General features: G+C 35.1%; 1 protein-coding gene across 2 annotated transcripts in view; it reads right to left on the bottom strand.

Moving 5' to 3' along the window:
• Positions 1-15,366, bottom strand: part of COL5A2 (collagen type V alpha 2 chain) — a 254,405-nt gene that overhangs the window by 51,070 nt on the left and 187,969 nt on the right. For both annotated transcript variants that reach the window (XM_081142182.1, XM_081142181.1), the window contains 5 exons: positions 13,932-13,945; positions 9,450-9,482; positions 8,236-8,268; positions 6,717-6,770; positions 1,634-1,744 (listed from right to left, as the gene is read on the bottom strand). In XM_081142182.1, coding sequence (XP_080998308.1) covers positions 1,634-1,744; positions 6,717-6,770; positions 8,236-8,268; positions 9,450-9,482; positions 13,932-13,945 — 245 coding nt within the window. The remainder of the gene's footprint in view (positions 1-1,633; positions 1,745-6,716; positions 6,771-8,235; positions 8,269-9,449; positions 9,483-13,931; positions 13,946-15,366) is intronic.

Below are 15,366 nucleotides of genomic sequence, written 5' to 3'. Positions count from 1 at the left end.
TTATAGATGTTTCCTTTTTTCCCCATTGACCCCTTCTACCCTGGACCCCCCCCAACCTCCCCACCCCCCCACCCCTTGTGCCTTCACAACACTATTGTCTGTGTCCACGGGTTATGCATATATGCATATAAGTTCTTTAGTTAATTTCTTCCCACCCACCACCCCCACCTTCCCTCTGAGATCCCTCAGTCTGTTCCATGCTTCTATGTCTCAGGACCCATTTTGTTCATCAGCTTATTTTGTTTAGATTCCACACATGAGTGAGACCACGTGATACTTATCTTTCTCTAACTGGCTTATTTCGCTTAGCATAATACTCTCCAGGTCCCTCCATGCTGTCTCAAAGGGTACAAGATCCTTCTTTATTACAGCTGATAGTATTCCATGGTGTAAATGTCCCACAGCTTTTTATCCACTCATCTACTGATGGGCACTTGGGCTATTTCCAGATCTTAGCTACTGTAAATTGCGCTGCTATGAACATCGGGGTGTTTATATTCTTTCTGATTGGTGTTTCTGGTTTCTTAGGATATATTCTTAAAAGTGGGATCACTGGGTCAAAAGGCAGCTCCATATTTAATTTTTTGAGGAACCTCCATACTGTTTTCCATAGTGGCTGCCCCAGTCTGCATTCCCACCAGCAGTGTACTAGGGTTCCCCTTCCTTCACACCCTCGCCAGCACATGTCATTTGTTGGTTCATTGATGGTAGCCATTCTGGCAGGTGTGTTTCATACTATATTACTTAGCTGGTATTCTTCTTTCTTGTTCGTGGCCAGTAAACTTTAAACTGTATTTATATACGTTAATAAACATTGTATAATCCTTATAATGGAATTCCTGAATGTTCCAAGAATTGGCAACAGTTTCACCTATTGTCTTTCCTGTCTGAAAACTCTGGTAACCCAAATGGCCAAAATTGGCCACATACATTCCCAGAGTTCTACTAATCTCCAGATTTTAGTGAGAAAAGAATGCGCAAATTGTTTGAAAAATAAATTGTCAATTCCTTCTACGATCAGTTGCAAAACAAATATATGGAATGTTGTAAAACAAAAATCATATTTCAGGGTTCCATATGTTCCCTTGTTATACTATGCAATCTACACATAAATCCCTATGTCTGCCACTAAGAATTCAAAGAGGAGGTATAGGAAGACATTTTGTTTTATTTCTAGTAGAAAACTAAAATTTGGGAAATAATCAGATAGATTTTTAGTATGAACTCAATTGCCCTTTCACACACATCATCATAGGTGTGCCATCCTTGCCCTGTGTGGAGGTCGTAACACAGATTCCATCAGCTTTCTGAGCCTTTTTCATTTCATAGTGGGGGTGATGTTCGTGGTCCTTTAGAATAAACAGAAAGAAGAAAGTTCACAAAGTCCACAACTGACCTTGAGAACTACTTTTGAAGCAGCACTTTAAAAAAAAAAAAAAAAGTTACTTTTAATTTTCCAATAATTCCTTGTGGATTTCTTAGTTTTATCATTCTTTGCAGCAGCACTGCATTCACTTAGCTGCTCTTACAGTCAAGGGTCACCAGATGAACAAACAGATTTTAAAATCATAGCAATAAATCAAAAGCTTAATATATTACGTAAATGTGACATTGAACAATGGACACAACTCACCCTGCTCATGCCATCAGGTCCTGGGTGAGAAGGATGTCCAGGAGGCCCTGGGGGACCTGGTTGACCAGGAACACCTGGTTCCCCATCAATTCCCTGAGGACCACGAGGACCCTGGAAAAACAAGCCAGTGGAAATTAGAACCCATTGCCAAATATGTACTTAATAGAAAGCTAACTGCACAGACTTCTTCAAGGAGATGGTGTGTTCATTGTATTTAAATGAATAGTCATACTATATGATTCCAACTATGACATTCTGGAAAAGGCAAAACTATGGAGACAGTACAAAGATCAGAGGTTGCCAGGGGTTGGGCTGGGGGATGAATAAGTGGAGCACAGAATACTCTTATGGCAGTGAAAATACTCTGTTTACTATCATAGTGGATATATGTATTATACACTTGTGTCCTAACTCATAAAATATTAAGAGGAAATCCTAATGTAAACTATGGATTCGGACTCTGATGGGGATGTTGATAATGGGGAAAGCTATGCGTGTGTGGGGGCAGGGTGTATACAGGAACTCTCTGTACCTTCCTCTCAATTTTGATGTGAATCTAAAACTTCTCTAAAAAAGTAAAATGTTAAAAAATAGAAGAATAGCTATCCAGCCACCTACAGTTATTCAGCACGGGTCACAGCCTCTGCTATTGGGACATAGTATTCTGGGTAAGAATTTTACTCTTGATGTGTTAAATTCCCAGTAATCAGCCTTCTTGGAATAATTTTAAAATTGTATTCAGTTTGTTAGTATTCTAGAATAAACTTCCTTATTTGGTTGAGTTATGCTGTTCAAGGGTATTAATCAACAATTTCCTAATTCACCTGCCTGTCATAGATTACAGTTAACTATGTAGGCGTCTGCTTAAAGTTCCCCCACCACCACCACCAACAAAAATGTGAGGGACCCTTTATTGTAGTTTGTGATTTTTTTCATCTTTCTCATTTTTTAATGCTTCGCATAGTTCCTGGCACATAGTTAACAATATGTTTATTATATGTTCACATTTCAATCCCCTTAGTCTAGTATTAGGAGTCTAGCACACTTTATTTTCCTTACCACCCACAAAGGCCGGCCAGACCAATAGAAAGAGAGGGAAAGGCACGGTGACGCAGCCAAGTCGAGTTCTCAGAGGAGTGAGCAATGATGTCTGGCTGCCAAACTCCACCTCCTAACCCACATTCTGAAGACAGCTTGGGGAACAGCCACGTCCTCAGTTCTGGAAATGCTCTGTCCCCTAAACATATCATTTCCACAAGTCTTGTTAAGTATTTTCTGGCTTTTTAACCCTAAAGAGTCTTAGCCAACTCTAAGACAAGACTAAAGAACTCAAAAGTCAATATAATTTTATAATTAGAAGCATGGATTAAGAAAAATATGGTAAATGAATTGGAGTTCAATAGTAAAAGAAGCTTCTCACATTTAATCATGAGAATACCTAGTGACCCACAAGAAGAGACTGAAGTACGAGCTGATACAGCAGAAGAAACAAATATGGGAGAAGCTGAGATGGGACAGAGGGCAGTCTGCACATGATGGCTTTGGGGAAGATTCAGAAATTTAATTAATCTATTTTAACATATTCAAACATTCATATAGACATGTTTACTCCCTGGAACAGTGGGATAAATAAGCAAATATATCTATTCAAATAGAAGTAGATAACTTAGCCTGAAAAAGTGACATTTTGAAAAATATTTTCTCAGGAAATTATTCTCATCCTTTAAAAATCAAACCTTTTCTGAATCGTCAGCCACTGACAATTAACTGGACTCTTTTCATTATACTATACATGAATGGAGGCTGATTTTAACTGCTATCTAGGATTTCTGAATCATGAGTGTGGCAACATGAACTGCAAATGAATATTGTTAAGGGTTGCACAGACAAAGTAGCAGTCTAACCTACTCATAGAGCCTTGCTTGGAAAACTAATTTTGAAACGTGAAATTGCTAATCAATTATTAGTTATTGTTATATATTAAATAAATGAGCTGACACATTATTTTTGCTCTCAAGAGAGATTTCTAAAGACAAAACCAAAAACTACATTAGTGTCAATAGGAGTAGAAAGAGGTTTGGGTTATATTAATCCTCAAAATCCAGTGTCCTTTCTCCACCTCTGTGATTAATAATCATGTTTCAAAGTCAGCTCTGAAGACAGCCCACTTTTTCACTGACTCCATGATGCATTATGTGTTTCCATGGCATCTCCTTTAAACAGTCTACATGATATACTATTATACAGATTGAGGTTAAAATTCATAAAAACTATCCATAATTAAGTGAACATAATAAGCAAGATTATAAATGAAAACAAGAAAAAATATTATATGATAATACGTATATATATATCAATTTTTATTGATAAATATTGAAAACAAAAATCGTAATTTCGGAATATACTAAAAATATATATTTTCATATTCCCAAGTGAGCTGAATCACATAAATTTATATTAACATTAGTGTTCTCTTTAGAATCTTTCCCTCCCATCCCCCAGACACCAGATACTCTAGTATCTCAGGAAGCAATCTACAATAAAAAGTACTTGCATATTGCCACTAGGTGGCAATCTTTAAACGTCCACAGTAGAAAGGAGCGATGACCCAGAATCATCAGGAACTTTACTCACTGCTGGTTAGTAGTATGACAAGCACACAAATTATGATATATTAGAGTTGATAAGAGCTGATATATTGCCCAATTTACAGGTATTAAACAAACCTATAGATGTTAAGTGTCATGTGCAATTAGAACTCAGGATATCACCGACTATCCATATCTGACAGGTTGCTAGTTTGTTAACACTGTGAAGTTACCAGGACCATCCACTTAAAACTAAGGACATGTGATGAGAGATATTCATGATGATCACTGGCTAGTAATAAAGGCTTCTTGAGAGTATCTTTATATCACTAGCTCTCAATACTGTGCAATTTTGCCTTCCAAGGGACATTTCACAACATCAAGAGACCATTTTAGTTGTCAAAATTGTATGAGACAGTGGGGAAGGTGTTGCCACTGGCATCTAGTGTGTAGAAATTAGGAACACTGTCAAACATCCTGCAATGCATAAGGAAACATCAGGCCCCAAACAGAAATAGTATTGAGGTTGAGAAACTGCTTGCTCTACATTGTGAACCTTCTGTAGTGTTTGATGGTAATGGAAGTAGGCAGGAGGGAGTGGGTATTTATAATTGCAGTACCACCCTATATTATGCCAGCCATAGCTTTAGTCCAGTTAAGCAGCTCCTGCAAGTCTTGGATCCTGAGGCAAAACATTCTACCTATGGGTATTTTGTGACATCATGCCAATATCTTGAAATCAGCTGTGGTGGGAGTATTTACACCAGGGAAATCAGCAAAATCTACAGGCACTTTTTTTTTTTTCCAAGTAAGTCAGTTGTTAAACACCATCACACCACTGTTAGGATTAAGAGAATAGATTTCTTACTATGTATCTGCCAGATTGTCTTGTTTAATTCCAAATAAATAACTACTCTTCACTCTTTTACACACACACACACAATTCACATTGATCGTTTTCAGGCCTAATGAAGATAGGAAATGGAGCCCATCACACACTAAGTTGAGAAAGTTGGGAAGAGAAGGGGAGAGGAGGAAAGGGAAGGGGGAAGGGATGGAAGGGGAGGGGAGGGGAGGGAGAGGAGGGGAGAGGAGGAAGGGGAGGGGAAGGGAGGGGAGGGGAGGGGAGGGGAGGGGAGGGGACTAGTAGATTCACTAAATCATAACAAGGAATTCTGAAAGTCCAACCACTATTTTCACAGCAATTTTCACCCAAACTTAGAACTCAGTGTTATCAACTATTCTCAGCACAAACGCGTGGATGCATAATGTTTTCTGCATACCACCTACCCTCCTACCCTCCTTCCACCTGTCTTTGTTATTCTAAACCCTGGACAGGCATCTGGAGAGCTAACAACAGTGTATAACCTGCCAAAACTGGGGAGACAGCTCAGTAAAACAGCAGTAAATAATGGGGCATAAGATAATTGGAATACAGCTTAGTTGCCCACCTATATGGCTATGCCCCATTTCCTTAGGGCACTGTTATTTACCTGAATGCCTACAAATAACATCCATAACTCCAGCTTCAGTTTGGGAAAGCAGATACTATTTTATGATCCTACACATTTTATCAAATAGATAGCAATACACAAATCAATCCAGTTATTTAATATATGAAGGACACTAGTTTTTGTGAGTGAGACAGAGAAAGAATTGCTATGATATTCTCATGTTTTATCTCAAAGGTATAAAATTGATTATTTAAATTTAAAGGTGCTCCCTTTATTCTGGTAATGGAATTGTTGATTTTTAAAATTACTCCTTTGGCCCGGCTGGCATGGCTCAGTGGTTGAGTGTCGACCCATGAACCAGGAGGTCACGGTTCGATTCCTGGTCAGGGCACTTGCCCGGGTTGCGGGCTCCATCCCCAGTAGGGGGCAGGCAGGAGGCAGCTGATCAATGACTCTCATCATTGATGTTTCTATCTCTTTCTCTTCCTCTCTCTGAAATCAATAAAAACATTTCTTTTTTAAATTACTCCTTTGAGAGCTCTGAGCAGCTTCTCAATGAAAAAGGCAGCACGTTAAATTCATTATACAACCACTTGAAAGAAAAGTTTGTCCTCTATCAATTCCTTTGTCCTTTATCCAACTTGGTTATTTCTGTAGCAACCACAGATCACAGAACTTGGGTGTTTTATCTCAACAGTACATTCTTGGCATTGTTTACTCATGAGTTACAACTCTGGAAAACAACATGAGGTTTTAATTATGTTTCCTTAGATTCTACTTTATTTTAATTTGACCTCATAAAAGACAAAGAAATGTCATTTGTGCTATCAAAAGATCACAAGTCATTATTAGCACCCGTTAATTTCCTCTGAATCAGGAGATGTGCATAATCTTTTCATGACCTGAATTCTATGTCACACTTAATAGAGGTGAGAGAGGAACAAAGCCACCAGCTCTCTGCTGCCTACAGAGAATGTGGTGCAGAGGGGCATATTCAGTACACAGTACAATTCACACAAAGAGAACTGACTGTCAACTTACAGGTTTTCCTTTTGGGCCTCTCTCTCCTCTTGGTCCTTGTGATCCTGGAGGTCCCTAAAGCAGAAAATAATGGTTATGCCTGCAAAATGTGTGCACTTCAGATGTTTTTGTTTTAAAGGTTTGCTTGGTATAAGAAAACTGGAAAACGAGACTATCTTCCTTCTTTTTTAATTCAGTTCAGTTGAAGACTATAGAAAATAAATCCATGTGCATATCAAAGCTCTGTGTGTACAGAAAGGCTGTTTATTTTAGCAGTGAAGCCTAAAGGCCTGTAAAGAATTAACTGTTACATTATAGCTTTGTGGAGTCCAATGAGCTGAATATATTAGTTTGAACAGTAATGGCAAATTTGGAAAGATCATTTTTGCTGTCTTGTCCCAGACAAGGCTTTGCCACTAAATTATGGGCATAAAAACTTATTTCAGGTTTTGAGAGCTATGAAGATACGCAAACTCCAAATTTCAATTTTCTGAGGGAATGTATGAGTTCATATTGGTACATGATACCCCAAATTATTCATCAGAGTTCAAGTTGCCAATGAAAACAATGGAAAGAAAAGTCTCTTATTCTACTACAGCCTTATGTGCCTTCAAAAATCTTATTTTCTACTTGATTTAGAATGTTGCATCATCTCCACTGTATATTTAAAACCCACTTAGAATTTTCCAAATAGTAACTGCAGTTATTTATCCCTTAAAACAATGAGTCATTTTTATATTTCGAAAGTGCTATCATTGTGCTGATACTGTAAATTAGCTTTTTTCCTCTACAAAACTACAGTTGCCGAATTTTATTCTCTTCAAAAGAGGTTCAATTGAATTATGAAAATTACATCGTGCATTTGTTCAGTCCAACACACAGTATTGTTTAAAAGCCAAAGCTTCAGAATGACTGGAGCAGGTCTGTTAAAGCATATCGTATTTTACTTACGTTGATTTAATGTGTTTAAAATGCTACAGGAATTACGTGTCTGTATGAGTGTGTGTGTGTGTTTGTTATCCTTCTAGTTACCTATGAATGCTAATCCAAACCTGAAATCAGTAATCTTTTATGCTAACCCAGAAATGTTATTATGATGTATAATATCTCAAATTCTACTGCTATATGATTTAATTTCACTAACAAATAAAATTAAGTTTGTTTCATTAAACAGATAAAAGTAATTTACCCTTAATAATTGCTAAACAAGAGACAAGTATTCCCTAATTTTAATGAGTAAGGTTAATCTAAATTAGCAGTGTAACAATAGATTGTTTTTTGCCCTTCACATAACTAAGAGTAACACTAAGCCTTGGGGAATAATAGGGTACTTCAATTTCAGAATAAAATGATTCCCTATGTATCACTCATTGCTGCAAAAGAATGCCTAAACTTGAAGATGTTTCCAGAAAAAGTGCTTCAAGACACCAAGCATCCTTGTTTTGCCTTCTTTTGTCTTTTCATGGATATGACATTCATAAAGATTTTCAGTATCTCAAAGAACTTAAGAGTAGCATGAATATTGAAGAAAACTACTTACTGAGGGTCCTGGACGACCACGTATGCCTGTTACCTAAACGATAAACAAAATAATTTGTAAAGATAAAATTTCTACCTACAGAGTTTTCAAAAACTCAATAGTTAAACAAATAAGAATAACAATAAAGCCCCAGTGAATTTTTTTAAAACAAATGTTGTCAATTGATGACTTTTTCCCTCCTTGTCTTAAGAGTTAAAACATCATCTAATTTAAATTATAATATAGAAAGCAGTACTGGTAGAGTGATTAAGAGCACCAATGCTGGAGTCAAGAGGCCTGGGCTCAGAGTCTGACTCTGTCCCTTATCAGTTGCACAACCTTGGACTAATTACTTTTTGTGTTAGGTTTTCTCTTCTGTAAAATGGTGGTAAAGATTATGAATTTATCTTCCTCACAGAATTGTTATAAAGACAAACAAGTATTTGAATAGCACTTAAAACAGCACCTAAGACATAAGTGTGTACCTTAAGTACACATAAGTGTTTTTAAATAAAAGAAAAAAATATGGATGATTTTCTTTGTAGGTAACCTGTTAAAAACAAGTCAACTTAAAGGCAAAGAAAGCAAAAATGCAAACACTGCCAAATAAATCAACATGCATACACTTTTTTCTTGACAGAGTGATAATAACTCCTTTAAAATCTATGACAGTGGTTGTTGGAAGAACTTTAATACTATCTAATAATATGCTTTTTGATCATCTACAAATCTAAATAACACTTAAGAACTCTCATACAATATGGAATCTCAACCAGGATAATGGCATGACATATTTTCAGATGGGTGGAGCATTAAATTATGCCTTTCTCTTTGGATTACATGGCTATTTATACTATTAAAAAATGTACATCTTAACTATTACTTTATATTCACATGCAATATATTTATTTTTGTAAAGCCCTGATTTTCACCTTTAGTTATAGGACTGTAAAAGTCAAGAATCTTGTATTCAATAAACATTAAGTTTTGTATTAAATAAAAAATCTACTTTGGTTAATATTCAAAATTGTATTAAATAAACATAAAATTTTATATTAACATTAACTATTGTATTAGAGAATTAATATATCTTGATTTGCTTGTTTTATACTAAAAATTTGGTTTTAAAATAACTAATTTCCCTTTTTTTGAGAGTATGTATATAAGTAATAATATACAGCTATATTATAGGTAAGTTTACTAAAGGTACATGAATACTATATATATGTACTTACCACAGGCACTAGTCCTGGTTCTCCTTTTTCTCCCTATGAGGTAAAAAGAAAACTTTAATTGGCAAAATATAATGGTTTGTGGAACATGAACATGTCATACTACAATATTCTATGTGAACACTGGGAATTTCTATGATTCAGAAGAGAAAGTTAATCAATTTTGGATATTTAGTCAGACATTATTCATGAGAAAAAATGCTACTCATCTTAAAGATAGAATAAGAAAATAAATCCAATTCTGTTTTTACAGCAAAAAAACCCCAAAGAGTTGACTAGACCAAGAGATGCTTGTGATGAAAAGATATAAAGTCAAAGCACCATAGGAAAAACTACCTAAATACTAAAAACAAAAACAAAAATTCTAGAAATTTGGACATGTGAATTTTCACACTCATACTACAAGAGATAAGTGTGCTCATCTTAATAAAAAAGAAAGGGGGGGGGGAGAAGAAAAGATGTGATAACAGGTAATTTTAGTATCTGAGGAAAATCTAGAAAAATATTAATTGATAGGGTAATAAAAATAACACAAGGAACTATCATAATTTAAAGTAAATAAAGTCAAGCAGTTTAGTTTGCTTTTATAATAGATGTAGCAAACACAAAATGTGTAGGTGGAATTTATTTTGATTCTTAGAACTTTAAAATCTCAAAAACTGTATTTTGTGAGCATGATGTCAAGTACATAGGTTAAATAATATTGGATGGTTTGTACCTTTATATATCTCTATTCTATCACATATTTGCTTGAATTTTTTATTACAGGATTTGTCTTCCAAGAGATTTGGTCTCCCCAGGGTCATAATCATATCTATTTTACATCCTCTGTCTGGGACACAGAAGTTCTCAATAAATTCTTCGTGAATGTATTAATTTTCATTAATATCTTATGAATCAATGCGTTTTACTAGGCAATTGCAGAGAATAAATACATTAAGGATTCTATCCAAAATGTAGAAAAAGCAAGGGTAAGGGGTTCTATTTTATATTACTTCTTTCACATATACAGCAGTACCTTGGTTTTCGAATGTGATCCATTCTGGAAGGCAGTTCGAGTTATGAAATGTTCGAAAACCAAGGGACCAACAGCCAACAACTAGGCCTCAGGATCTTGCCCTCAGTGGTAGCCGTGTGGCGTGTTCCATTTCCGAGGCGTGTTCGAGAACCGAAGCATTTCCTTCTGGGTTTACAGCGTTCATAAACTGAAATGCTCGTCAATGGAGACGTTCGAAAACCGAGGTACCACTGTATTATTCTTTTATCTAATTATAAAAATAATATGAGTTCAGCCCAGCCAGCATGGCTCAGCGGTTGAGCATCCACCTATGATCCAAGCGATCGTGGTTAGATTCTGGGTCAGGACACACTCCTGGGTTGCGGGCTCGATCCCCAGTAAGGGGTGTGCAGGAGGCAGCCGATCAGTGACTCTCTCATCGATGTTTCTCTCTCTCCCTCCTCTCCCTTCCTCTGTCTGGAATCAATAAAGACATATTTTAAAAAATAATAATATGATTTCATAAGAAAATTTTAAAATAAAGGAAACATAAAGAATAAACTGAATATCATACTCAACACTCAGGAGATAAACACTGTTAATATTCTGGTATTCTTAGTTTCCATCATGTACCTGAACTTGGTTTACCTAATCAATGCCTTAGCTTTTGTTTTCATTTTTATAATTAAAAATAACATAACAATGAATATCCTTGTTTATTAGTGTTTCTGTGGCATCTCTAGTTGATACCTTCTGATATATCTGTAGAAATTAAAATTCAAGTTGTGGATTTAAGATAATGCATATTTTTAAGATTTTGTTTATCTAAATCACCAAAGTGTACTTCCAAAAGGCACAATCTAATTATATCCCCCAATAGTATCTCACATCTGAAAACATTTCGTAAAGTGAAATTTTAAAATTATTTTACAATCTTGACAGTCTTAACAATGCACTCAGCGGCAGAACAATACACTGATCATATTTGCTGATCCTAATGCTAAGGTAACTTATACTCTGCAAGTGAGGAATAAATTAAGAAGTGGGAAATGGCTCTACAGAAGCAGGATGAAACTCTATACGAGTAAGCTCAAGGTAGAGCACCAGAGACTGAAAGCAACCTATGAAAGGATTAGGGGAAGGGATCAGTACAGACAGGCAGCAAAGCAGAGCCAGCTTATTTCTGCATTTCCACATCCGCTAACTTCCAGGCTGGGTCTTTCCATTTTTAACACAATGCAACAGTAATAAAAATTAACCTTTTAAGAGCTATAAGAGCTTTCTTTCAAATACTGAAAGAATTTGAGTTGCTTAAAAAGGATATATAAATCTGTGCCCCATTAAAAAAAAAAAGACTTTATAAAAATGATGCTGAAAAATGTTTCTTTCTGGAACAAGTCTAGAAAAAAACAAGTAAAAAGGGAGGGTAAATTATTTCAGCAAAAATGAGAAAAATAGAATAGCCTGCTAAGAATGATTGTAAAATCTCTATCCTACAGCCCAGAAAGAAAAATGCATGCTTTGCTCTTTGTATTTAGAATGGAATCTGCCGATGTCTTTCTTAGCTAAATTGTTGGGGGGGGGGGGGGTTGATATCTTATTATGAGCTCTCTGTCTACAATATTTGATATGTGATTAAATATTCATTATCAGGTCTTGATAATAAACTTGTCTAATGATTTTATGATACTTTGGAAATAAGCCACAAATGTAAATATTTGTTGCCTTTGTTAATATGGGCTTTTTAAATAAGTTAATATGGGCTTTGTTAAATAAGTTAATTTATGTGGAATGATAATTTACATAAAGGTTAACTAAATTTTATTTTCATACCCATTTAAGTACCCAAATTCAGATGAGAATCATGGTTTAATTTTACACCTTGTCTGTTACTCCTAAGTTAATGCTATGTGGACATGCCCTATTACTTTTATAAGATGCCATTACCATGGAGTGTTCTTTCCACTGTCATATCATCTGTATTATCTGCCTCTTATTGGGGGTTAATATAAATAAGTAAGTAAATTATAAATAAAACTCAATATTGATATAAACCAAGCACAAATGTATTTTTACAGCATCACGCTGCTCTCATATTTCTCGTGACAGCTGATAATAAATGACAGTCATGAAGATAGGAACATAACCAACGTGTGCTAAATTGGCAACTCTTTGAGCATGTCCCTCTCCTGGCTGTCCCATACTAGGTTTGGAAAAAAAGGCAGTAAACTAAATGACACAGTCTAACACTATCCCTCAATTAGTTGGGTGCATGATTACTAAACAAATTAAACTGGTTATTTCAGGGTAGTTCTCACTGACAGTTCTTTTTTTATTTCATGGATCTTCTCTATATTTATCTGTCTAGTGTGTTTGAGGCCTGAACTCAAACTTTTAAGTTTCAATTTTTTTAGCTTTCAGATATAAATTAAACGTCAACTGGTATTTGTAGGCCTTCTCCTTTGACATATGTTCAAATTGAAATAGCTTCACTGACACTTATTTCAATTAAGACAAACTTATGGTATTGCCTTCTGAACCAAAAAGTGTAAAACTGGCCCGGTCATCCCCTTGAGAGCATCACTTTCATTTCCCATGAAGGTATAGCATTGCTTTATCTGAATATCTGATTACCACTTTACTGAAGTTCCATTGTATGCCAATGTAAAGACATTTGAATTCACTGGAAATCTGTCTAATAATTGCCTTGGAACTTGGGATTACTGCTCATTTCCAATCTTGATTCTGGTGCCCATCCCATCTGGATAAGACTGGAGCAAATGTCATAGTTTCAAGTTAACCAGAAAACTGAGAACACAACCAAGGGAATTGAACTCTCTTCACTTAGTGGGACCACCTATTTCCAGAAGACAAGTGGTTAAACTGGCCAGTGTGCTAGGGTCATGGCCACATTACACAGTTTTCCTCTTGAAGTAAGGTTTGACTCTGGGATTAGATTTTTAGGCACCTTGAAGGTGAAAAAGGGGAGAGAAGGGGAGGGGGGTGATGTGTGTCTGGTAAAATGTTCAATTAATTCCTTTAGTTGAATCTTTACTTCCCAACTAAGGGAAGAGGGACCAAAATCCCATCGAAGTAGAACTAACACCCACCCTCTCTTCTTCCCTCCCTCTCTCCCTTCTTTCCTTCAATTAAACATTCATTGCATTTCTAATATGTTTAAGGTATGTATACTGAGTACTGTGATAAACACAAGTAATTCAAAGGTTAATGTGACACAGTCTCAATCCCTTAAGGGATTCATAACCTTCTGGAAGAAACATCTGTAAACAAAAATTAACAATGTGAATAAAATAGAGGCATCTGTAATCTGTAAGCAAAGTAGCTGAATGAGCTCATATATTTTTATTTGTATGGCACTTTGTACTTTACGAAAGCTTTTCAAACACTTCAAAAGCACAGTTCTATGTAGACAGTATTAGAATGAAAAATAGATTTACAAAAATGAGACTATGCAAAATAAAACTTACCTTTCTTCCTCTACCTATAAAAAGAAATGAATAAATATGTTATTTTACGCAGAAATAGTTTTTTCAAACCTCCTAAATATTTTAATAATAGGTTTTTTGGTGGAGTCTAAATTTAACTTAAACAGATTTTCCCCATCACTAGTAAGCAGAGCTCAAAAGTTGTTTTGGATCAATATATCCATAAAAGGCAAAATAATGCATCCCTTTGGAAAATTCTGACATTTAAAAAAAATATTCTTCATATCATTTATATAGCATTTAAAGTTCAGTAAATGATAAAATTAACCATTAAAATTATAATGAAATATTTTAGTCCATATTCTCTGGTTTTGTTTTTTATATATTTTGAGTAGGTTATTCATTCATATGATTAACAAACCCAAGTATATTAAAGGTATACAATTATGCAGTTAAAAAAAACCTCCTTCCACTTTGCCTCCTTTCCTTTATTTCCCACATTTCGCCCCCAACAGGGGGGTACTATTCTTGATTCTCCTATTATTAGTCTTCCTAACCAAGAATATATTAGAAAGTTCCATTTATTACAGTGATCATCTGAGTCAGTAGTGTCCTAAAGTTTTCTTCAGATAGATCTTGAACACTTTGTGTTAAATTTATCCTTAGCTACTTCAGCCTATCTGTTGCTATTATAAATGAAGTATTTTTATTCTCATTACTTATACTATGATGTAACAGCAGATAGTAAACCTATTAATTTGTTCATTTCACACTGCACTGTCTTACTAAATTCTTTTTTTTTATAGTCTTTCTCTTTTTACTCCATTCCCTTAGGTTTTATAAGTACACATTTTATTCTCTGCAAATTGATAGTTTTACCTCCTGGTTTCTAATTTCTAAACCACTAATTTTTTTCTTATCTAATTGTTTGTTCAGGAACATTTAATACTGTGAAATTGCTGTTGTGATAATGAATATCCATGTTTTATCTCTGAGTTTAGAGAGAATGCTTCTATTATTAAACATTCCTTTTCTTTGATTTTCCAAAAGATTCTTTTTTTCTTAAAGTTTAATAACTTTACTAAGATAAGCCTCTATACTGATTCTTCTGGGTCAACTTTTTCAGACACTTGATTTCTCTTTTCAATATTAAAATTTAAGCTTAATGTTACTTCAGAAAAGTTTTCTTGTATTATATTATTATATATGTTTGTTCTGCTCCACTGCATTTACTTCTTCTTTGGGGATTCTTCTTCAGGGATATCCTTTACCTGTCTTGTATATCTATTATTTTCTTTCAAATCCTTTAAAAAATTTTTCTTTTCTCATCACTATTTCAGTATGTCCCTTACTGTATTTTCTGCAGTATCACTTTTCCCTTTTTTTTAATATTTGCCATCATTGTCCCAATGAACTATTCACTTATCCCCACAGATTTAATTTTTCTCCATTACTTGGGGATTCTTTGAAGACTGTA

Source organism: Miniopterus schreibersii (assembly GCF_964146895.1).
Source record: "Miniopterus schreibersii genome assembly, chromosome: 7".
NCBI classification, from domain to species: Eukaryota; Metazoa; Chordata; class Mammalia; order Chiroptera; family Miniopteridae; genus Miniopterus; species Miniopterus schreibersii.
Note: the sequence above shows the minus strand (reverse complement) of the source record. Positions and strands in the feature narration are given on the sequence as shown.